At 41.1% G+C, this 25200-nt stretch overlaps 1 protein-coding gene across 2 annotated transcripts in view; it reads left to right on the plus strand.

Annotated features, from left to right (window-relative positions):
* Positions 1 to 9814: 9814 nt before the first annotated feature.
* SCRN1 (secernin 1) overlaps positions 9815 to 25200 on the plus strand; it is a 37655-nt gene continuing 22269 nt past the window's right edge. Inside the window, exons 1-2 of one of the 2 annotated variants that reach the window (XM_067291559.1) lie at positions 9815 to 9888; positions 15720 to 15879. In XM_067291559.1, the coding sequence (XP_067147660.1) occupies positions 15721 to 15879 (159 nt within the window). In that variant the 5' untranslated portion in view covers positions 9815 to 9888; position 15720. The remainder of the gene's footprint in view (positions 9889 to 15719; positions 15880 to 25200) is intronic. The other variant, XM_067291560.1, reaches the window with a different exon arrangement.

Here is a 25200-nt window from a genome sequence, read left to right on the forward strand (position 1 = left end):
TAGAAAAATATGCATGGTATAAAAATGTTATGGTGCTGTATTTCTGGAGGGGTGGAGAGTATGAAGATTTCAACTCTATTTTGTGTTTGTTTGAACTGTGCCTGGAGAAGAAGGAAAAAACAGGCAGGAACCCATGGATAATGGCTAAACGAGGGGGCAAGGCATCTCTGCAGAAGGAATTGGATAGCCTGTTTTGGCACCTCTGACAAAAGGGCCTCTGAATACTGTGTTTTTGCCTGGAAGGCATTGCTCAAGGCTATAGAGGGACATAGGGCAAATGCAGTTGTGTGAAATGGGGGTTAGTGCAGTGCACTAATACCGAAGTATTAACAAGTGAGACTCCACAATCAAGGTTCTCGACACAGATGAGCAAATTGCTCTCCATGCCCTCTAGTGGTGCAAGCGAGTATTAGAAAACTACTTTATTAGAGAGTTCAACTTCATATGGGCAGAGCATTTGGAACTGGCTAAAGATTGCTGTCTCTTCTCTGACAGCAGTCAGTAGTAAATGTTTGGGAGAAGAAAGTAAAAATGAACTTGAGTGCATAGTGCGCTTTTGGGGTGTGGGTTTGGGGGTTTTTTTTGAGGGGGGAGGTTGTTTAAGCATCTGTCATTTGGGGGCTTACAGCCTATTTGACATGACAGTTGTGGCCACATATTTTTGTTTCAAGAGCCTTTAGATTTTTTAAAACAACTAGTTTCCTTGAACCTGTTCATACTTTTGCTTCCATAACATTCTCTGGCAGTGAGTTTCACTGTAGAACTGTGTATGAAAATACTTCCCTTTGATTTTAAGCTTGTTGCCTGTCTTGGCTCTTATATTATGAAAATAATGAACAATCATTCCCTAGTTACGTCTGCTTACAAGTCATGATTTTACTTCCTCCACTTCCCCATCACTTGCTGAGATGGAGTTTGCCTGACTTTAGCTGTTCCAAGGCTGTTTATTCATTTTGTGTTGGGTGTCTTGATTTCTGCTATAGTCCCCAGAGCATGGACCCACTCTAAGGACCCTGAGTGAGATTCATCCCATTTATATTGTTCATGTTATATCATGATAGATGCCTCATCAAAGAGTGATGCCTGTCATTCTCTGTTAACTGCATGGGGAGCCTAGACAATTAACATAGCCTTGGCCTAAGGAGGACTACTAGCATATGAAGTTGGCTGTCAAAGTAATTTTGTTTAGTATGTGGGAACTGGCAGGTACGTGACCAACCAAAACAGAAATACTGTTGGGTGTGTGCTGCGTGGGAGAGAGGAATTGAGGCTTGGATTGGGTCTGTCAGGGTTTTAGATCAGTTTGCAGTATTTAGCAATGCTGTCTGAACATCTGGCTCGGAAATGAAAGCATAAAAGCATGAAATAAAGCTTGGCCCTGAACTCCTGGCATATTTAAATAGGTAAACTTAAATAAGGGGTCCCACTGTATATGTACAGTAAGAGCTGGGTGTTGTTTCCCTTGTATTAAATAGGAATTAGTGGATATTGTGAAACAGAGTGATGCATTATCTTATTTCTACTTAGATTTTTTTAAAGCATTTTTTAAAAATATCTTTCAGTAAACTTGTATGAGTTGATTTATTAATGTCAGCAGTGTATTAAAGCTGTGGGATGAAGATGCTTATCTAGTGCACTGTGCATAGATTTAGAGTAGGTGAGTGGGCAGGGTTTTTTTTCTTACTGCTTTTCTTGGAAGCTGTGTTACATTTCTGAAATTGAACTAAAAATTGTTTTCACAAGTGCAGAATCACTAGCAGGTTTGAGAAGCTACTTCAGCTCTGTTACCACTTGCTATCATCAAAGTCTGTGAAGATGATGGGATTTCTTGGGTAGAAATAGCACACTGCCTGTCTTGCTCTTGATTGCTTCTGCTGTTAATCCACAGGGGATACAGCTGCATTGTCAGCAGGAGCTGTCTACCTGCTGTAGAGCAGAGGCAGGCAGCTGCCTATCCATGGAGGAGGAGGAATATTGGTGCTTCTGTGCCACTCAGCAACACTTCTGCCAGCTTGGGTGTGAAATGTATGCATTTCCCATGAAGAAACAAACCCACACCTGCTTGTCTGTAAAATGCAGCGCTTGAAAAAGTGAGAATGGCTCAAAACAGTGATATGAGCATCTAGAGGATCATTCTTCTTGCAGCATATAGCCTGCTTCAAGTATTCCTTGTTTTGTGGTTATATAGGAAAAAACATGCTGATGCTCTTTAGAACTGCAGCCTGTTATTCAGAGCTGCTAACTACCAATTACAGTGGGAGTCACTGCCTTCTGTAGGTGCAGGAACAGCCTTCAGAGCTTATTTTATTTGAAAATTTTTGATATGCAATGCAGTGACACAAGATAGCTTTTGGCAATGCGTCAGGAACGGTGCTTATAGTCTGAAATGTTTTTTAAAGCTTTCTTTGAGATCAACTGACAAGGCAAACAGTGCTGAAACTAAAAAAATCACATTATTGGGTGTTAAGTCTTTCTCTGCTTCTCAGTACCTTCTCTCCTTGTGCTGTCAGCAACGTTCCCAGTATAGATCCGTTTTGGTGAGCACTGTGTACGACAAGGTCATAAAATTGCAGTGTTAAGTACATATCAAACAAACTGCTACCATAGTTCCTTGTTTGTGACATTTAGAACCAAAATGACCTGTGGCACATTTCCCAAGTGCTTCAGCATAAAAATATGTGGTACAAATCTACCTTTAAATTACAATTGTCTTTGTCACATGTGCTGCCCGGACCCAGAGTCTCTGCTATTAGATATGAGGAGGTCTATCCCTTGATTCAGAGACCCCAGTTTCAGACACAGGTGAGTATCAGTGCGATGGAGAGTTTGTTGCCCCGGGACATTCTGGGTAAAGGGGTAAATCTGGGGGAAAGACAGAGACAATGGAAGCACACAGAGCAATGGGAGAAATGTGAAGGATCTAGGAAACAAAAACTTGGCATCTGTTTACTTGGCAGAGAGACCATTGGAAAACACTGACATAGGTACTGCAGATTATAAGGCTGGATATTGATCTGACTTTGGTTAGAAATCACTACTTCAACCAGTTTCTATGTGGATTTTACATTTATTACTAGAGTTTAAATTTGGACTTCTGAGGTCTGTGAAGGAATAGTCAGAATAGGTAAGTTTTGTTTTTAGCAGTCAAACTCATCAGACTCAGCTTCTGGGAAGAAAAGAAAAAAAAAGCTTCATATATCTTCATCAGGGAGTCATTTTTGGTAACAGGAAAAAAAAAACAGACAAAAACTGCTTATATTTGTATAAACCTGGATAATTTTATCCTCCCCTGAAAGTTAATCATGATGCTTACCGTTTTGTGCCCTAGTTTTCTCCTGGTACACAGGAAAAAGCTCCTTGACAAAATAATAATCTTTCCTTAGCTATCCTGCTCCTATTTTTGTATTTGTGCTTGATTATGTCAACAGTTTCACTCAAGAAATGCTAACTGAGAACTCAGTAGGAAGCTCTATATCTGTTACAGGGACAGGAACCTTCATTATCGGCTCTTACGCCCTGAAGGGCATCAGGCAGGAGCCTCCTCAGCTTCACCTTTTTCCTTCTGGGAGGCCTTGCCCCAAAAGCAGACTGGTTTAGCTGCAGGTTCCACCAGTTGGCAGCTGGTGGTATTTCTGCCACCCTGAATGATGTAAAATGTTTACAGCTTAGTTTAGCTGAGAAATCTACTGCTAAGAGACATGGTAGCTTAAAACATCAATATATCCGATGATAATTTTGTGTGAGGTTTCTGAAGGCTGTGTTCCTGATGGAGGGCTAGGAGTCATCCAGGTGGGTAGGACCTTCACTGGAGAAACACTAAAACCTCTTTTGGTTTATTTTTACAAACTTTTTGGCTTGCTAAAAATTTAAAAACTATTCTGTTATTGACACATTATGGATGTGGGAGCAATTCTAGGTATATGTTCTCCCTATTGTTTATCTCTTTCTTTGTCTCACCTCTTGCAGTGCGGCTACAGGGGCTGTACTGAGCTGTATAAGTGGCAACAGGGAGAAATTGTGTCCTGGAGCTTTTACTGTCCCTGTGCACAATTGGAAGGATTGTACGTGACTGCCAGCACGTGTTATTTTTTTCTTTGCTTGTAACTGCTATGCATGTCCATTAGGTAAATAATAATGAACAAAGCAACTTTTAAAATTTTAGGATCTGACTGCTGAAAATCAGTGCAGCTAACTCTTCAGGGCTTCCTAAATTCCAGTTATGTTTTCCTCTGGTTTAAAAATTTTGTGAGGTTGATGCTAACTATCATTAAGAGCTGCTCTTCATATTAGATTGAATGCTTCTAGTTTCTAGTTGTGTGACTGCCTGCTTAAGGAGATTAAATGACAGGATAATTGATTCCTCATCTGACATTCAGACTGAAAGCATTAAATCAATCCCATCCTCTTACATTTTATTGACACTGAAATTTCTTTAAAGCAGCTGATGATTCCTTTTCTACCTCTTTCCCTGAAAGATGAACAAGGAGTACCTATTTTCTTTCGTGTTTGGCCTGCTGTCTCTCTGGGAGTAAATGATGCAACTTAGCTCTGGTCTCTTTAATTCATCGGGATATATTTTTAAAGAGTAAATTTTCAGTCCTTACATCCATAGTAAAATGTTATTAGTGATCCAATATCCATCTCTGGATATGGAAGCTATATGGCTATAGCTAACAGACTGATAGGGGCTTAAAGAAAATACTGATCTGCTGAATTTTGCTCTTAGCAGCTCTGACCTTGATACTTGCTTAGAAAGATAAGACTAGTGATGTTCCTTTTAACTGAAGGTGAGAATCTACATTTGGATATGCTATTTCAGCCCTTGCAGAAGCCCACACTGCCGTGTCCTCATTGCTGTTGTTGCTGTTACTAGTTAGGTTAAAGCCTGTGTCTAAGGTGGCTGCAGGGACATTTGCGATGCAGAGTTGCACTCTGAAATAATCCCGTCGCTTTGCCTCTGCAGACCTGAGTCTGAAGCGAAGCTCCTGGACGCGTAGCGCTCCTCTTGCAGCTGCCAGATGGGCACGAACTCCAAAGCGAGCAGCTATGGAACAGAGACAGCCAGAGCTCCTATTCAGTTCATAACAGATCCCGTTATCGCTAACCTGGGCCAAGCCTGCCTCCGTGGCACCGTTTTGCAGCCACGACTGGCTGTTCGCACAGCGCTGGGGCTGTGCGGAGCCGTGCCCAGCTGGGGAGGTGGGCTGCAGGGCCCGAAGTCACACGGGAATTAACAAGCCTCTGGTGGCTCCTTGAGCAGGCAGTTCTGGGAGTGCAAGGCAGAGACGAGCCGGTCCCGCTGGATGCACTGGAGCGACGCTAGCCAGGCTCCGGTCACCCCGATGCTGCCCGGGGCAATGGCAAGGGCAGGCTCGGAGGAAACCTCGGGAGCCCTTGCACTGGGGGCAGCGTGTGTGGGCAGGGGGGAAGGGGCAGCCTGGGAGCCAGCTCTCTGCACCATCCAGCTTTTCCTGGCCGATATCTACAGCTGGTATAAGGAAGTCTGAAAACTCCTGGGTAATTTTTTGTTGCTATTTCTTTATTGACAGATATACAAGGAATAGCACACAACCAATGTGAAATGTTCCATATAGTTTGAAGAACTTTGTTATTTTTTTCCCCACCTCCTATTAACTATTATTTTCTGGTCATGCATTGTGGACAAGGTCATTTATGTAACTTTGGGCTCTTTTATGAGAAAGAAAAACACAGTCATGGATATTGTTTTTAATATATTTTTCCTATCATTTCAGAAGTGATGGAACCAAAAGGACTTTCTTGTTTTACTTTAATTTTTCATTTTAGTTTGAAGTATTTCTGTTATCAGAGATCCCTTCCAACCTGTAGGTATCTACTACTTTTGTGTATGAGGAAAGTGACTTAACCATTGAGGGCTTTTTGGAGTCGGAACTTTTCATCTTAAAAAAAAAAAAAAAAAAAAAGCTGCCTAAGTTTTAAGCCCCCTGAAAAGCAGAGCAATTACATAACAGAAAATGCTGCAGCAAAAACATATCTAGCCTAGGAAAGACATGCTACTGCCAGCAGTCCCCAGTGTATGACATGTGTGAGAGGTAAAAAAGGTTGCTGACACGTGCATGACTTTTAAGTGTACTCAGCAGACCTGTTGCTGTGGTAACTGATCAGAAGACTGTAACCTCCTCTGAATGAGTGCTATCTACACTGCACCAGATGGCCGATAAATCACGTAGTGGCATTTTCTGTTTCTTGTATTACTGTCCAATCTTTTCATCTCTAAGTGCTGTGATTTAATTTGCAGCAATTTACACATGGATTATTCAGACACGATGCTAGCATAGGATATAAAGCTGCTTCAGGTATGCAATCACCTTAACAAATGCCTGTATCACCTGCATAACACCACAACTATTTTTGTTCTATGCCTTAATGTTTAAGCTGGTGCAATTTTATGAAGACTACTAAGCTGAAAAAAACTCTATGCTTAAATTTTAATATAACTTCTTTAATAAGAATAACAATATAGAAATTGCATTACTTAAAAATATATGACACTTAGACTATAGTTGATTTTTTGCAGAGGGAAATCAGACCCCTTTCCAGTTCATTGGTCTGTTACAAGCATTTCTGTACAGGGAGCATCATAACAATGATAATACATATGAAGATAAATAGGATCGCTGCATAACAGAAGAATGCTGTTGTCTTTGTATTTTCTGATTCTTCTTTGTCATTACTGGTTTATTTTCTCAGGATGACAAATTTCCTTCTTCCACCCATCTTCACTATTATTATTATGAATCTTAATCTATTGTCAAGTACTTTAGCCTCATTGTTACGAATGCTCTTCTAACATATTAAAAAGCTCCAGGCCCACAGATTTTATAAGCAAATAATAATAAACATGTCCTGTAGTACCTTTTACTGTTATGAAAATAAACATACTGTCACAGATTATAATATTATGAACTACAGCAAAGAAAACTATAAAAATGATGAAGATAAAATAACACACTGATGCTCTTTGCTAAATCCTACCATTAACTCCGGAAAAGGCAACCTTTTTGAATGGGTGATGGAAAAGCTTGGTTGTGTGGTTCAGTGCTGAGTCCAATAGGTTTCAAGACACTGAGGGTCTAGCGCTGTGCCCCAAGTCCTTGGAGCATGCTCTTTTCCTCTATCCCTGTGACACTGGCTAAGCCATTGTGCTCTGTTATGTCATTTTATATAATAGAGAAATGAATTTCTTTGATACATGAGTAAGAGCCTGGCATTTAAGCCTGCCATTGTGCCTACAATGACATCTTATGTACAGCTGCAGCCGTTTGCATTTACATAGATTAATCTTCAATGGTATAACTGGACAAAGGGGCTGCAGCTAGGATTTCTTTTATCTTTATCATTTGGAGTATTCACTGAGCCCAGCAGGTGACATCTTTATTTCACATCAGAATATTGCCCCTGCCACCCTCTATCTTTCTTTGTTATGGATGAAGCCATCTCCAGCATGGGAGAAGTACTTTCAACTCTCTGCTCCAGTCTCCTAACTACAAAAAAAGAAAAAAATACCATTGAGACTTTTTGTTCTTTAGATTTGTTCTACATCATCAGCTGAATTTATTGATCTATGATATGACTATTATCCTAGGGGCTTGCAGGGTCTTTCAGCGTTACACAGGGTGAACTCTTCTGTATTTGAGAAATTCTCGCCCTGTCACTCACTTAACAGGAATCCTTTAAGTTTAGTGGAATGCCCTTGAGGGTATAGGCTCAGAATCCTGAATTAGAAGCAACCAGCTAAATTTGCTCTGTACAACCCCAATTCATCTGATTTTTATGTACTCTGAATCAGTGTTCCACCAGAGAGCAGAACAGGACTAAGAAGACAGCTTGAAATCTTAAAAAAGAAAACCAACAGAAGGGATTTTTTGGCCATACGATCATTTCACAAACATCTATCATGATTTTTTTTTATTTAATTTCAACATTTTGACTTTTTTGTTCTGTGCATTAAGCTGACTCCTCTCCCTCCCAACACTATTTGCTGAGAAAACTAGTTCCATAGGTTGTATGCCTATGTGGCTGCTCTCTCTAAATTACAAAGGAAAGTATTTTGGAAATGATGAACCAAATAGATTAATGCTGCAGCATCTAGAGGATCTGGGACACTAGTTCTGCTGAATAGGCTTTGGTCTCAGACTAAGGACTTGTTTCAAAGAAGAATAAAGATATAAACTAAAACTATATGTTGCTATGTTTGCTTTTGGTCTTTTCCTTTCATACATGAAACATCAAGTATTTTGACTTTCTGTTCTCTAGAGATGTGTCCTTCCTGCTTTCCTTCTCTGACTTTACATCCCACTGGGAACTCATCTTTTGCAAGAAAAAAACCCACATTTTTTGTATATCCATAAATTCTGCTCTCATGTTATTAAAGAAAAAGAACAAATAATCAATAGGTTATCGTTATAGCTTTCTCCTAATTATAATAATTATGTATTTTCTATTTACACAGAAATTCCCATTCAAAGATCTCAAAGATGCAGCTGTGACTAAATGCTCGCCCCATTTCATTTATGAGGTAGTTTAATTGCCATAAGGTTACAAGATTTATCCAAAGCCAAGCAGCAAGGTTATGGCAAAACAACATACACCCGAGGTCTCTTGATTCCCAGGACCATGCTCTAACCGCTCATCCTTGTTGCTTTACACAGCTCGTGGCAGCTTGCACAGAGCGTAAGCATCCGAGATTTCTGTTTAAACAGTCTGTAATCATTCTGTAGACAGTCTAATAATTCTTAGGTAGATTAGGTAGATATTCAGCCATAATCATCTCTAGAGTAATTAGGAGAATAGACTTAGTCATCTAAGTGAGCATAATATGGGTAATGTAAGCAGTGTGTTATAGGATATCATTTTAAAACCCTTTTAAACTGCACCTGCTCTTTTCATCAGCTATCTTTTCGATTTTAAGAAGCAAGCTGTGTATGACGCAGTTCATCCCGGATGTAATTCCAGAGCAAGGAGTTTGGATTGTTATGCTTAACTTGTTTCCATTTAATTGGTATAAACTTCCCAGCTTTTCAATGTTGATTCAAGTCACCTTTCAGTTAGATATCTTAAGCAGGAGATATCCAGTCTTTTTTCTCCTGTTCTTTCTATTGCAAAACATACTCAAATCTGATAGCCAACAGACAGCACAGGAAATCAAAGGTCTTGTCTAAAATACATAGTGGAAGATCCTGGAATACCAAGGGCTCCATGATGCTACCGATCAGCCCCGTTTTTGAATCAAAAGCGTCGAGCCTGAGCAATGACCTCTAATTTAGTCCTTTTCCAGGTTACTGACATACCCGCAGGAGGTGCAAAACGTCGCAAGGTTTCACATTTGCCCACTGCGAGTGAGACTGAGAACCGCAAATTAATTTCCCTGTCGGTCACCGAATGAAGCTGCAAATTCTGGCGTGCAGTGAGGTTTGACAAGAACAGTGTCCGAAGCCAAAGCTTGTCCCTGACTCCTGGTGCCGCGCGAACTCGGGCCAGGAAGAGAGAAACCCCGAGGGCCTCGCCGCGGCGCCCTCGCCTCGCCGTTGCCGTTGCCGTTGCCGTGCCGCCTCGGGAGACATCCCGAGACGCCCCCCCGGCGCGGAAGGACACCCGGACCAAATCGTAGCACCGCCGCGCCCTCCGCCGCGGCACCGGCCGGGACTCGCGGCGCGGCGCGGCGCGGTTCGGCGGCGGCTGTGCGCGAGCGGGGGGGGGGGGGGGGGAGGCGCGCGCCGCGTCCGCTGCCACCGCTAGGGGCCGCCGCCGCCGCCAGCCACAGGGAGCGCAGCGCTGCGCAGCGCCGGGAGCGGGAGCCGGAGCCGGAGCTGCGGCGAGGTGCGGAGCGGAGCGGCGAGGCGAGGCACGGTACGGAGCGGAGCGGAGCGGGCTGCGGCGCGGGGCGGCTTCTCCCCTCTCCCCTTGCCCCGCCGGGCCGGGCCGGGCCGGCCGCGCTCCGCTGGGCGGCGGGGGTGCCCGGGCGGCGGTGAGGGGCGGCGGGGCTGCCCGGCGTCGCTGCCCGGCGTCGCCCCGGCTTCCCCTCAGCCGCGCCGCCGGGGGCCGCGGCGCAGAGCCGGTTGCCTGGCGCCGGGGCGGCCCCCGCGGCGCTCCGCGGGCGGCGGCGGGAGGCTGCGCGCACCTGCCGCGGCGGCGGGGGGTACCGCGCCGCGCAACATGGCGGCCGCGGGCCGGGGGCGGCGGGAGCCCCCCGGCGGGCAGCCCGGCTCCCCGCGGCCGCCCGCCCTCGCCCGGCTGCTGCGTGAGGACGGAGCGTGGGCTCTTTCCCCTCCCCCCCTTTTTATTTTTATTTTTTTTGAAGGTGCCTTTTCCTATAGTCACCTTGAAATCGAGAAGCCGTCGCGTGCGTTTCTGGGCACGCAGTCGCGCTCAGGTGTGTGATGGTTTTATTCACGAGAGCAGGCTGATGAGCAGGCTTACTTTCGTATGAGTCTGCAAAACTGATACCTTTATTTGTGGTACTATAATTATCCTAGAGACTATGACTTGCCTGCCTTTTTTTTTTTTTTTTAAGGCATTTTCTCCAGTATTTGTAGTTAGGGGGAAAAAGATCACGTTATGCCAGCTTATCAAGCAGGAGACAGCTTTGTCAGGTCCCTGATCTTACGAGTGCACCTATGTATAAATCTGTTCTCATACAAAATTGCCATAGAACTAACTGTGAGTGAAGCCATCCACGCCTGTAAGATGTGAGACTTCAGATTTAGTAATCTCAGGCAAGTAGTTGTGTTGCAGTAGACTTGGTAAATGCTGTGATGTACACTAACTGTTAAATTCACTCAATTAGTTTCAAAGTTAATAAATGCATGAACTTGGGGGAAACAGAGTAACTGACTCCATTAGTTGTATACTATTACCATTTAGACTATTGGTATAAAAACTGATTTAGAATTAGGGACTTAAAACACTTCTAAGCATGCTGTTTTGTTCAAAACATCTACACAAAACCCTCCAACCAGCTAACCAAACCTCAAAACAAACTCTGTCATATATGTTTAGGAACTTGATCTCCATGAATGTAGGACTTCCACTTACTTAAGATGAATCAAGACTGAAGTTAACTTAATCCAGTCATATTGTTATAATTCTGAACTTTAGTTTAGATCCCAGAACTTACACAGACAGTCTGAAAAGACAGATGTTATACTGAGGTAGAAGCTGTGGATGGAATACCTCTATTGATATGAATAGGTTTTTTGTTCCCAAAAAGTATTTCTGATGCTCACAGTTTGAGATTTCTGTGGTAGCTTCCTGTTTTGGAAGATATTTGTAACTTTTTTACTGGTAAAACAGGACATATCATAGGCACCATTTGTTTGCGCTTGCTGAGTTTGGTATTTTTTGTAAAGAGCTACTGAACTTGGCTATCCACCCTCTCGCTTAGAAGTAATCAGCGGTATGTGCTTCACACAATTGTGTGTGGGAAAGCGTGCTAGTTTATATTAGAGGCTTCCCATACGAACTTCTTATTTGAATATGGACTTGAAGATCTGTGAAGCTGGACGTTGTCCCTGTAGTGTATTGGCTTTCTCTTTCTGTAAGCTCAACAGAACCAGAAGCTGTGCAGAATTGCTATCTCTTGTGCCTCGCTGTAAGGTGTTGAAATGTCTGGTTTCTGCCACAAAGTGTTGCACTAAATGGTAACATTTACAAATTCTGTTGCTGTTATTGCAACACTTGCTGTTGTTTTGGGTTGTTTCTTAAATAAAATAAACTGAGGCTTCCAACAAGACACTTTGATGTTTCCTATTTTACCCCTTCCTGAGATGGAAATACTGCTAATTTGAAATGACTAACCTGTCAGTGTGCATTAGCCAGTTATGTGTGGAGGTAGACAGTCTCTCCTGTGCAGTGATCCGGACCTAAGAGAACAGCAAAACTGGGTTGCCCTGGCTCTTTACAAAGAGGGAAAGCTACCTTCCTGAATACTCTGCAGCAGTTGACTACTTGTCATTACACGGTTGTATGCTGTACAAAGATCCTCTTTATATGCTGGCAGCTCCTCACTAGGGTCTCTGCATCAGTGACGGAAGCAGAAAACTTGCAGAGGAAAACAGGTATGGAGAGTGTTACAAATAGCACCTTAGACTGGAGGCTGGAACAACAGCTACAAAAGAAAGAGGGTCTTCTATCCGCCTGGAGACTTAATTAAGTACATTGACACTAACTGAGTGAAAAGTCTGTATAAATAATGAATTTCTCCTTGTATGCACAGTCTGTGATGGAAATGATATTGAAATCTGTTGTCTTATGGATGACTGAACCTAATTTGTTTTTAAATAGAACTAGTTTTCATTAACATCATTTGGATTACTTGAAGCAAAAAATAAGATTCTATTTTCTTTTGAAAGATGTCTACTTTGAAAGGACAGTTGAGGGTGTATAAAACACTTAAAATAGAACTGGTTGGTTAGGAGACTGTAAACTTTCATAACAGCTGAATTCTTACCATTTTATAAGATTTTGAAAGACTTCTACTGTGCTCATTTCATCTCCAGTATCTAATTTCCTAGACAAATTTAAGAAGTCTGGCAGCTGTTGTCAGGAAGGTCTCAAATTTTTCCGCATACAACAAGAGAAATATTTTCTATTCTTTCCAGACCTATCATGAATTTGTTCGCTAAAATGACTGAAGGGAGCGTACTGTGTAATAAGGCTTTGAAATGCAACTAAACTTTATGTGTGTGTAGGGAATTGCTGCTACTTGTAAATCGTAAATAAAAGTAAAGTTACTGGATAAAATGTCTGTACCAAATCTCTGATTAGAAATTTGAGGTTTTGGTACTTTTCTCCAAAATGTTGTAGTTCATCCTGCTATAATTTCTGAGAAATTTTCAGCAAAGTAGGAAATGAAATAGAAAAGAGAATGAACTTTCGCAGTTCTAACTAAAGGAAAGATCTCTTCAGCTGTGAGATCTTAAGTTAAATGTAACAGAGCTTTTAAGATTTGATTTTAACATTTGCATTGTCCACCTTTTTAGCTTATGGCAATGAGAAAGGACTTAGAAGCTGGAGGAAGATTGCATGTTGTTTCCATTGACTGCCATCCTGGTGAAAGTCAGCTGGTAGTCCTTCCTTCCTGGAGGCTTTTTTCTTCTTTCCTTCTTTCTTTAAGGGGGGATGGGTAGGGGAGATGAACTTGGCTTGCTAAGTTTCAGCATCTGGTGTCTCCTCTTGGCCTGCTCATCTCGGGCATGGCTAGAGGGACAGGCAGTCAAAGCTGAGTTGCATTTCTATAGGATGTGGCACCTCCATCAAGTGGTCAATAAGTATCACTCCCCGTGGAAGGTGGGGAAAGAGTCAGACAGTTTGACTAAGGTCTCTTAATGAGATGTCCAAACTGTAGGAATGCACAGATCTGGCACAGTTCTGTGCTTTATCCTCAGGAATGCACTCCGCTTCTCTAATTTCTTAATAAATGCAACCTCCCTCCCTCCTGGTAAGTCATGCTTTAAAACTGTCCTAATTTTCAATTTAAAAAATAACCTTCCAATGTCTCCTAAGATGGGAACAATAATATTATTGTGTCTTTCAGATTGTCGTCTTTGTTCTGTGCCTGCAGCTGAATGAATTTTGCTTTTCATTTCTGTTTTTGGAAACATTGCTTTGCTTTGCTGCAAGATGCAGTGGTCACATCTCTCTGCAATTTGTGTATAAGACACCAGGCTTGATTTGTAAATGGAAATAAGCACTGGTCTTGGGCACATGAAATAATTTAATCTGAAGGTTAAAGTATACATTCAAAACCAACAACTAGACCCTAAACAAAGTTTTCACGATTGATCTGACCTTTCTCCTGCAACCCCATTAAAACATGAAAGAATTAAGAGGATATATTGCGTCACCTATTCAGTATATTCTTCCTTTCCTGATGAGACAGCCTTAATAAGCTAAATCCAAATCTGAGGACCCTTGCTCAGATGCTGCTTCTAACTTTTTCACTGTAAATGTTTCTTGCAGATTAGGTCACTTGTCCTTTCTGGTAGCAATAAAAACAGATCTGTTTAAAATCTTTAAACATTATTGAAATAATTTGGAAGCATTAAAACAGCTGGGTTTCTGCTTTGTAAAAGACCAAAATGTAGTGAGGAAAAGTCATACGTTTATATGCAGAAACAGGTTGCATGTCTTCATAAAAACTTTAATGTACTCTTTGGAGTTTAGAAGCAGCTCAAATCCCTTTTGCAATGTAAAAATTAAAGAAAAAGCTGTCATCACCAGAATGCACTCAGAGCTTATCAGCCAGTAGTTCAGCAGCCTCTGTATTTCAGGTATCTAAAGCACCTTTTGCAGACCAGCTTTAATTTGAAGGAAGTGTAGAAGTGAGAGTGGAAAAGTTAGGCTATCTGGTCAGTAAAATTATTGTTCTGATGAGCCTGCTGTGGAAGGCTGAGATGAAATCAGTGTTAAAGCTCCCACCCTTGTTTTGTGGGCACCTACATTGGCTTGGAAACACAATGTTGTTTATCACCAGGGATAACAACAGTGGAGTATCTAGGACAGTCAGGAGTGTGTTTGAAAAACTGTGGTGGAGGTTTAGACTTCACCCTATGACAGTGATTTGGTTATGTCTGTGCTTTGCTCATAAATTAGCCATGTGTTTGGGTTACAATCTGAATCTAGCTTTTGATTGTATAGGTTGTTTCTAAGGAGTCCCAATGTATTTATATGTTTTTACCTGTCCAGGGTACCCTGGAAGGGAAGAGGAACATATTTGTTCATTTCTGGGGGGGGAATCTGATTCAATGGTAAGATCTGTGAAATGATCTCGGTAGGCATCTGTGTTGAATGCTATTTTAATAAGCCATAATCCCCCCATCTTTTTTTTTTTTTTGTAAGCATATGTGTGACAAGTCATCCTGAATGGAGAAAAATTGTTAGATATGGCACTATATATAAGACATGCTACAGTGGTGCTGTAAGCCTGAAACAGTGTACTTTTTTTTTTTTTTTATAAATACGTTGTCATTATAAGCACTTAAAATGTTTGTGCTACCCTACAAGCATTTTAAAGAGTATTCACGTTAACCTGTATAAACAAATAAACTACAATCAACTAACTTTAGGTAAGAACAGCAATGCAGACAAACCACAGAGGAGATAAGGTGCAATTAGTGTTTTGGTTTCTCTCTGATTTGAGTAGATAAACTGACAGATAGCTTTTGCCATAAGCGTGCTATATCTTTGTTCTGTTTCCCATTGCACCATTATCCTCCCTCAAGGATCCCTCAAACATGTTTTCTCTTTCCTTTTTATAAATTTTAAACTGCATGGGAACAATAAGACTATATTATTTAAAATTCTCCTGTGTCTCTGCACTTGTCTGAGTCAGCAGAACATCTACATCTAGGTCTTATGTTCCTGAACAGCTCCAGTGCAGAATATCCTCTTTCTATTCATTGGGACAGTCATCTTGGCTTTTCTCCTGTTCTTTATGCCTTCACAATGCTTAAGTAAAAAATGTCTGAAAATCACTATAATTCCTGTTATATAACCCAGATAAGCCTACTCTGAGTTTGACTGTTTTTCACTGTCATTGCACAGTCAGCTGAAAAATAAAGAGAACGTGTTGTTTTTTAGCTGTAACAAGTAGTGGTAAACTGAATGATTCTATAACACATACAGTTACTAATTCAGCAAACACTGGTTTTGTTTTTTTACTCTTTTCCTTTCCTTTTTAGGATGGCTGCAGCTCCCCCAAGTTATTGTTTTGTGGCTTTTCCCCCATGTTCTAAAGATGGGCTGGTGGTGTTTGGAAAAAACTCTGCACGGCCTAGGGATGAAGTACAGGAGGTGGTCTACTTTGCTTCTGCAAATCACGATCCAGGAAGTAAAGTTGAGGTAAGGGTTAATTGTTACATTCAAATTGTGACAAGTGACTATCACTGTAAGAAATGACAGCTGTCTTGTTTCCTTGTCAGATTGTGGCATCCTTGTTCCCTTCACTCAAACTGCTCTTGAGTTGGGAAGAGGCAAAGTTTTTGAAAGTCCTTAAAGTGAGACTCAAAGCGAGTGATCTGTACTTTCTCCAGCAGGCAGCTTGAACTGCTCAGATCTTGGATATTTGCACAGTGTAGGCCAGAGACTGCCTTTTCCTTTTAAGGGAAAAATCTACTGTTTAACTGGAAGTAGAAGCAACTTTTTTGAAGTTGATCATTTGCGGTATTAGTTTTTTCATTCATGGTTGTTCTTTGACAGTTGTAATGGAGCCTGACTGTGCTAGGCCTGTTGCAAACCAGGTTGCACACTCTTTGAGGCAGAGATTTATGGCTATCTAATAAAGAAATGGGAGAGGAGGAAAACAAGACCATGAGATTTGTAAGCCAAATATAATTCTTGTATAATTGGTCATGGTGACATGGCCTCTAGCCAAGGCACCTGCATCATGCTCCCTTGAGTGTTGTGACTTCTCTCTGAACCCAAACTGGATGCAGAGTCCTGAAGTTGGGCTCTGATGCCATGGATGAAAGTTCATAGAGACCCTGCTGGAAGTCATGTTAATTATAGTCTGTTACTGCAGCTGCATTTTAGTGACAGGAGAAATGAAAGGATAAACAGATATGGAAGGGTGAACAAAGGGGATAAGTCAGGCGAGAAGACAGGAAAAGAGGCAAGTGTGTAGTGAAAGTGGAATGAGAAGACTGAGGCTGTGGAAGGAAAGAGGAGAGTTGATGGGAGCAGCTGTTTGAGCAGAGAATTCAGAGCCCAGCAAGCACTGTCAGGTTTTAGAGAGATTTTTGAGGCCCCAGGTTCTTACTCTTTCTGGCAACAGGCAAAGCAGGATTTTGAGATTCCCTGCATATTCAGCCTCCTCCCTTCCCTGTGGCTGTGCAGGAGGCTGAGGGCACTAGCTGGTCCACACCAGGCTGATATCATTCCTCCATAGAGATCCTTTTCGGAAGAGATCCTAAGGCCAGTTTTCCACTGTCCCCCAAGTGTGACCACTTTTGAATTTCAGAGAACTTAGTGCTGTTCCTCTTTTGAACAGTTAACATTCTCTCGATTCAAATTGCTACTGACATGTGGTACAAACTGGGCATTATTAAATGGTTTAATCTTGGATATAAAGAAATCCCCTCCCCCTGTTCAAAAGCACTAAATGCTGCTAACTGCAGTGCTGCGTCGGTAGCACTGCAGTAGATCTGTGCTTGTATGCAGAACACAACTGTGACGGTGAGAAGACAAGAAAACTTAAGAGCAGTTTTTTAAAGCTTCTCTTCACAGAACTGAAAATGAAAAAAATATACTGCTAATATGGAAGAAGAATTTCTAATAGCTGCTTTGGAGTCTTTATAGCCTCAAAGGAGAATGCTTTGTAAGAGCTTAATGTTAGAGTATTTGATTCTTCTCTTTGCCCCATTCTTTGATAAGATTATCATAATTTGTTGTAGGGTGCAGCTGAACCATATACAAAGTATTGTGAACCCCAGGATTCACCAGTTTAAAGTCTTCTACAGAATTCAGTCCCAAACTGGACTGTTTTTCCAGGCCTTTCGGAAATGGGGAATACAATCCCTTTGCTAGCAGACTGCGCTCTATAGAGGTTATTCTGCTAATCAATATTTACAAGCCTTCTCCTAGAATGCCGTTTTTTTTAATGGAGGTAAGGTTTGTTGCAGTGTGGTGAAGATCCGTTATTACGGGGGACTGGAGTGGGCTAATATCTTAGTTTTTCTTTTTCTTTTTTTAAAGTAGGTGAGTACTTTGGCCTCTGCCCAGTGTATCTACTGCATAACTCTGCATTAGCTAGCTTCAGGTTTTACATGTACAGTGGTGTACAAAAACATAGGGCTTCAGGTATTCACCTAAACTCTTTGTGTTTTTTCCCAGCAGAACATAAAAACATCTTCAGTTGCTCTGGGATTAGTGCAAGCAATCACTTATCACTGCATCTTCCTCACCTTTTTCATTCAGCACTAAGTTCTGTTAGAATAAGTTGGTTAAAACAAGCTATTGATTTTGGTTGTTTTATTGGATCTAAAGGCTGTCTGGTAGTCTTGCACCTTGTTCTCCTTCAGAGAGATTTAAGCATAGATTTACTTGACAGCTTTCCTTTAAAGTTCAAGCTATTTTCCACCTTAATATTTATAGAGTTCAGTCACACATAGATTTCTAGCAAATATCAGTGTTGGTGAGATGGGATTTTTCTTTAGAAATAACCCTTGCTTTTTTTCTTTTCAAACTGGCCACTTCAAGATCTTTCAAAAAGCATCGTAATAATACCCTTTACTGTAGGAACTGTGAATAATCCAACACATCAAGACAGCTTCTAGAACTGAATTTTCGGGCTACTAGATTTTCTTGTAAACATCTCTGTTTTATAAACTTAAGGATACTAATTAGTGAGAATAGCTTCTGTATTGCAATTTAAAGCATACTAACTGATCATGACAGCAGAATAGAAATGAAGTCTCGATTTTTTTGTTAATTAGCTGAACTGTATGCATATTTCTCCTATTATAGGAACCCATCTAGCACACTGCTCTGTCTTAGCACAAAGACATACCTAGCTACCTATATGCAGAGCTTGTGCACAGCCTATTAATTCCCTGTGTACTGTTAATGGCACCCCTAAAAGTTAAGCAAATCCCTTTTAAACAACTTATTGAGCTGTCAGAGTTCATTAGTTGATGTGAGGAGTGGAGAGGAATGTCAAAGCTTCTAGATGTAGCCTTTGACTTATTTGGAAATATTACCTTGTTCTAATAAAATCTATGAAAATTGCCAATGATTCATTTGTATTTTTTTGCCACAGCTTTCCTTCTCCTTGCACTTTATAAAAATGAAACTAAGTAGGTCTAAGAAAATTAAATGTGTGACATTTCACAAAACCAAAAATGTAATTAACCAGTTTCATGCTACTGTTTTTCTGAGTCAATAAACCTTTGCTTCTCTAACTAGACTTTCTATATCTCTCATCCATCCTCTCCTTTTTAAGAAATGAACAGCTTTTCTCTCCATTCCATAATGTGGCTTTGTATTGACATTTTTCTGTAATACATGATCTTTACCTTCACCGGGTAATGATGGTGGGCTTATTTTTCATTATATTCTGTTCTTCGCAGGTAATGTAATCCAATGTGTATTGATTTGGATTACTTTTCCATGACTCCATCTCTCATGTTCTGAAGTCCCATTAAGTGGTGGTTTTGAACACACTTATAACACGGATTGTTTTATAAGACTCCCTCAGGAAGTCTGTATCCTATTTGTGTTCTGTGCTGCTTGCGTCTGGAAATGTGATAATGCACAGTGCAACCGAAAATGCTGGAGTAGTTTAGCCAGATTATTGCCTTGAAGGAATCTGGCAGGCTACGCAAAATAGCTACCAGCCAGTTTGTGGCAGGGCACTGAACAAGGAAAGAGGGACATTCGGTGAATACTGCAAGTCGTTTTAAGCTTGATCATTGTGGCACAATCTACTAGACAGTAACCCTGCAGCTAACTCATCAACATAATTCCTTCACTATGTGTCAGCAGGTTCCCAAGACCCTGAACAATAGGGCTTTTCATTAAGATCATTCTGTGTATGTGCGTGTGTGTGTCTGTGACAACTTTCTCAAAAGTTCTTGTTTTGCACTGTAATTTTGTAGTGGCAGATGTTGATCAACATTCTTGCTTGATGTAGTGGTCATTCTTATAAACACATGTGTGCAGGCGAAATATTGTTCCCTTAAGCATAAATAGGTTCCTTTTCTGAATTCCTCTACTAAAAGTAAACGTGTGGATTTTTTTCCTCCTAGATACGGATTTTAAGTGTTTTTTCACATTAGTAAAGATTTCATCCTATTGGAATATCTTGAGTGTTAAGATGCAGGCCTGTGCCTTATTGTTAAGGTATGCTTTACTGACTAGATTTCTCGTTATCTGGTAACCTGCTGCTGAACTGTCTTTGTTCAATTTTCCAATTTGTTTTTGTTTTTAGATCAAACTCCATTTCTTCTAATCTGACCCTTTTATCTGTTATTTGAAAACAGTTGTGGTTGCTTGCTACAGGACAGAGCTGTAAAAGCTCTTTATCTTGATAACACGCAACTTCTTATGGGGGAATGGAGTTGGGAAAGAAGAAAGGATGGTCTACAACAAAGCTCACAGCACTGTTCTATCAAATTGTGGAATTTGCTTAGATTTTCTAGTATCTTGGTATTAAATACTCTGCTAGGCTCGAAGCCTGCCCTGTGTCAGGGAGGAGGGAGTTTGTGTCCTCTAAAACTTCATGGGAGTTATACCTTAAAGATTTTTTTGTTTTGTCTATTTTTAATAATTGTTTTGAAAAGGATACCATCCTTTTTTCCCTTGCTCTGAATTTTCAGAGGAACGGTAAAATTTTTGCTGTGCATTGCTCTGAGCACTGCAGACATGCAAACTCACTTGAGCCTAACTCAAGGGTATCTGTTGTTGTAATATAGATACAACGCTTGGAAAGTAGACTTTGGCTGAATTAAAATGGCTTCATCTTATCTGAAGATATCTTAATTCTAGTAATTTGTAACATAATCACCAGGCATCATTTGAATGCCACAGTTTAGTTCTGATACACTTTGATTCCCTCTTATGCCAGCTGTTTGGGTTATCTGGATTATGTCTGGGATTAAGGTGTTCAGAATCTGGTAATAAAAGTCAAGCAGCAGCTGAAACTGTACTGAGAACTTGCTCTTTGGGGGGCCTCCAAATTAGATTGGCAGCATTGCACTGACATGGTTGTGTTAGCACAGCCCTGAATGTGGCCCTGGGCACCCCTGCGTGACTGGCCAAGTACCGTGCAGCGCACTTCCCGGGGTAAGTGCTGGATGGCTGCAACACTTGAAACAGGCACGTCTGGGCCCGTGATGAAGCTTTTCATTTAACCCAGCAAAAGGCTGTAGTCTAAAGGCTTACATTTGCGACACAGTTTAGGAATTTACTTTTTTTGCCTCTCAGTTGAGACCCGATAACTGGCGTGAGTTGCCCATCTCATGACACGCACACCTTGTTTCAGCTAACCTTTAGGGTTCGCACAAGGATAGAGGAGAGGCAGTGTGCAGGCAGAGATCACCTAACAAAAGAAAGTGGATGCTGCCTTCAGCAGAGCCTATTGCTTGGCTAATGTGAGCTTTTTCTCTGTTCTGCTCCATTGCAGGCCACTGGCCTTTAAACTAATCTGTTTGACTTTGACTTGTAACACAGTGCACAAGACGGCAGCAGTTCAGAGGTAGAAACCATAGTCTCTTGGCTTTTTTTGGCTTCTCAAAGCCTGTGTTTTTACTGTAGGAGTGCTGCTGCTTTGCTCCCTTCTGTTACCAAAGCAGAACTGTTTAGCTTGAACTACAGATTTTTACTTAATCTCTTTAACTTTTCTCTCTCTCTCTCTTTTTTTTTTTTTAACTGGGACAAGAATGAAAGAGGAGGGAGTGTGCTGGAACAGTATTTTATTTTTATTTTATTTTTTTTTAAAAAGCTATTGTGTCTCACCCAGGCTGTTTGCTTCTGGCAGAACATATGTGGCAGCATGAATTTCAAAGTGGTCAAGCAGTCAGTCCTAGGATATTTGTGAATACCAAGGATGTCTTTGAGATGGGCTTTTTGTGGCTTCTTTGAAATCTGCTTCTTACAAATCTGATTCTTATCAGTTTGAAAACATATTGTTAATAAGCTTCATCTCTGTTTCAGTTTTAATTTTTCTCAGCACTTTTTCTCAGTCTCAGGAGACTGATAGATTTGTAACTTACATAAACAAGAGACAAATTCTTGATTACTAAATCATTTATGGTGTACAGTATCTCCAGAGAGTGCTCTCTGCCTTGGGTGCCTTGCTGCATTCACTGGTGTTTTGTTTGGTTAAAGACTTCTATATTTCATGTTGTTGGGTTCATTTCCATAGCTTGGCTCATCAGCCTGAGGGTCCTTGATAGCTTGGTAGAGTAAGCCAGAGTGTGTCATTCTGCTGTTTGACAGCGGAACAGTTCAGCTTTTTCTAGCCTCTCAGATTCTTTTCTAGAATAAAATCCATCTATCATCCTTAGTGAACAAGTTGTAAAATGACACTTCCAGAGATCAGAGGCCTAGAGATTCAATTTTTGCAGTTACTGGTTGCAATGAATAGAAACTGTTAGGAACAATATGCAATATTGTTCCAGTACTCTTGTTGCTTACAGAAGTTTATGTCAAGTGTACTAGGGCCTTCATAAAGAGGGAAAAACTATTCTTAATATAAGGAGGTAAGAGGTACTTTTTTGTGGCAGAAGTTGTTTTTGTTCTGTATTTGTAGACTTCCACTACAGCAACAGTAGTAGTTGCTATACCTGGCAACCATGTGAGGGTAGAGGTGCTAGTCTGGAGCGTGTCTTTGAAGGGTAGCAACCTGAGTAAAACCCCTCTGGAGAGAGGTCTGGTCACCACTCTGCTTCGACTACGCACCTGCTAGAACTAGAGCTGACTACTTTAGATGTACCCAGGATAGATTTATCCTGGTGTACAGCAGTCCCCTCTACTTTTGATCAGAGTGTCTCTGGCACAACAGTATCGCTGCTAATAGGGAATGTCATCTCATCAGGGTGCTTAACAGGGTGTTGTAAAGTCCATGTGCCTTGCATTGCATATTTGTAGTGCTGCTCAGTGCATAAACAGGCAGTGGTAGCGGTGTCAGTTTGCCCCATCTTTTGCCTTGCATGCTGCTGCTTGCATACTTCTTTTTCAGCAACCAGTTATTTCCCACTCCTTTGTGCTCTGTTGAGTTCTTTTGTGTAAATAAGCAGCAAAAGAAGTATCTGTAAATTGCACTTTCTCAGGGTCATCCAAAGGAGATTGCCCTGAAGGACTTTCCAATCCTTCACTTCAAGTGTGGGAATGCCCAAGTAGCCCTTATCATCCCAGAAACTGCCTGTCCAACCAGGCCATCAGTCTCGCTGTCCTGAGGACTATGGAGGCAGCATGCTGCAAGGCTGCCTCATTCTATTTTGCCATCCCCCTCTTGGATAAGAGGGTTGAAAGCAGCCATGACGCAACTTCTTTAATTGCAATTTCTCTGATTACTGTGACAATATAGAAATTTTGTCTATTTTCAAACATACAGTATGATACTGCAGTGCTTGAGGTAGTTAAACAAAGAATCAATGCTGAAATAGAGCATGGTTTCGATGAGGGGAGTGGTGAGGGGGGTATCTCTTCTGTAATCTATAGTCTTATGGCCCTTTTTCAAAGATCACTACTTTCTAAAGCATTCCCTGACTATTACCTTTGTTATACAGGGCTGAAGCCTGTGATTTCACTGATATTTCATAATAACCTGGCTGGCAGTGCTAGGAATCAAGCTCCTGTAGCCTGAATATAGTAGAGGCTGCACAATAGTTGCTTTTCGTTAATGAAAGAAGAAATCTCTTGTGTTATGTCTGTCTTCTCTGTTTTTGGAATACCTCCAACATAGATGCATGCCCTAGCTAGGGGGGAAGGTACATTTGTGCTTTGTACTATATTTAGAACTGACTTGATGAGATTCTTTTCTTGATACCATAAGTGAAAAAAATGTCATTAGTTTCCAGCCTGCTCAATTCTCTTTAAAGATGTGGGGTGCATCTCTTGCATATGAAATCTCTGCTCTTTACTTTTGTATTTTCTGATCTGAGTTTACCATCACAGGGCATGGTGCCAGTTATGCCACTTTCAGGACTGGAGTTCTAGCAAATCAGTGGAATTTGACACTTCACTCACTAACAGCCATTGCCACCAAATGTATCAGTAGTATATTCTTGCATTCTTAACGTTTATACTGTAATGAAAATATTAGTGTTAGGAGACCCTGATGCAGAGGGCTTCAGGAATTTTAAAGACAGAATTGGCAGCAGGCAGGATCACAGCAGTACCTGATGTCTATTTGATTTGTCATCGCCTAGGTTGGCAAAACTATCACTAGAACAGGCTGCTATGCCACTGCGCAGGAGGGATTTGCCAAATTGGTGGGGCACAGGAGGAGGGACAAGGAGATTGTGATTTGTGCTTATTTTTGGAATCATGCCTTCATCTGAATTCCCAGTTCTAGCGATCTAGTGGCCAAAGAGTTTTTAGGTGGAGTGTATTGTCTTTCCCTCACTATTTCCTTCCCTGTCTGAGCTGTTAAGCAGGTTTTCTGATATCTGAGCAATGGTTTGCTGCACTGCAAATCCAATGACCAGCTTTAATATCAACTCGCCTTTGGGGCTGCTTTGTCTCGAATCCAGGTGGATAGCCATATTTCTGTATTTCCTGCCTCTTATTCATAGTATTAAGACATTCTTATCTCTGAAAAATTGTTTTCTGACTTTATTTTAAGGCAAGGGGGTTGGAGTTACGAAGGGTGAGGTTTCTAAAGTTTAAAACGGACACTATTGTTAGTTCACATCTGGATCCTAGTTTATTGAAAAACCCATACCTATTACTAACAAATATGAACCAGATACCTGTCTTAAGGTACCATTTATATTGATTGCCTACTTTACTGCTTACTGGCGTAAGTAGTTTTTATATCTTTATATTTTTACATCTTCAGGGATTTTTCGTTATTTTCAATAACTAAGGCAAAGGACAGGTGAGCATATACCAAGTTTATGATAATTTTGCCATGCTGTGTCATTCACTGGAAGACTGGAATAGTTTTCTGTTATTTATTTCTTCTCGGACAATTTACATAAATAAGGCATGAACGTTGTCTGTGCACATGGGTTATTGTATGGAAGCTGAAAACAATAATATGAAAATATGGCCCATGTTTGCTTATTGTTGGGTTATGGAACATGCAGAGCCAATATAGAAGGTGACAGCTGTATTCCATCAGTTTGCTACTTCACCAGCTCCCACCTGTGCCCAGCCAATTGTCTCTGTTACGGACAGAAATGTGCTCCTAAATGAAAGAGCTGCATAAGGAGGCCTTGACATGGTTTCTGGTCTCTGATTAAACAGTTATAAAGCAAAGGCACTTCTTGCAGAATGCTCTGGATCCTTTGAGCAGACAATTTCCTATTTCATATTCCTTGATTGCTAGTGTTGACAGTAAAATCTTTATAAGAAATATTAGCCCTGGTAATGCTTGGTTTGGTGGCAAGGATAGCTGGAATATGATGTTTTTGCAGAGGAAAAGCATTCATCTTTTTTAGTCTAGCTATTCCATCATTTTTCCTTGTAGAAAAGCAGAGCTCCAGTGTAGTAACTAAA

Source organism: Apteryx mantelli, chromosome 2 (assembly GCF_036417845.1).
Source record: "Apteryx mantelli isolate bAptMan1 chromosome 2, bAptMan1.hap1, whole genome shotgun sequence".
In the NCBI taxonomy this organism is placed as follows: domain Eukaryota; kingdom Metazoa; phylum Chordata; class Aves; order Apterygiformes; family Apterygidae; genus Apteryx; species Apteryx mantelli.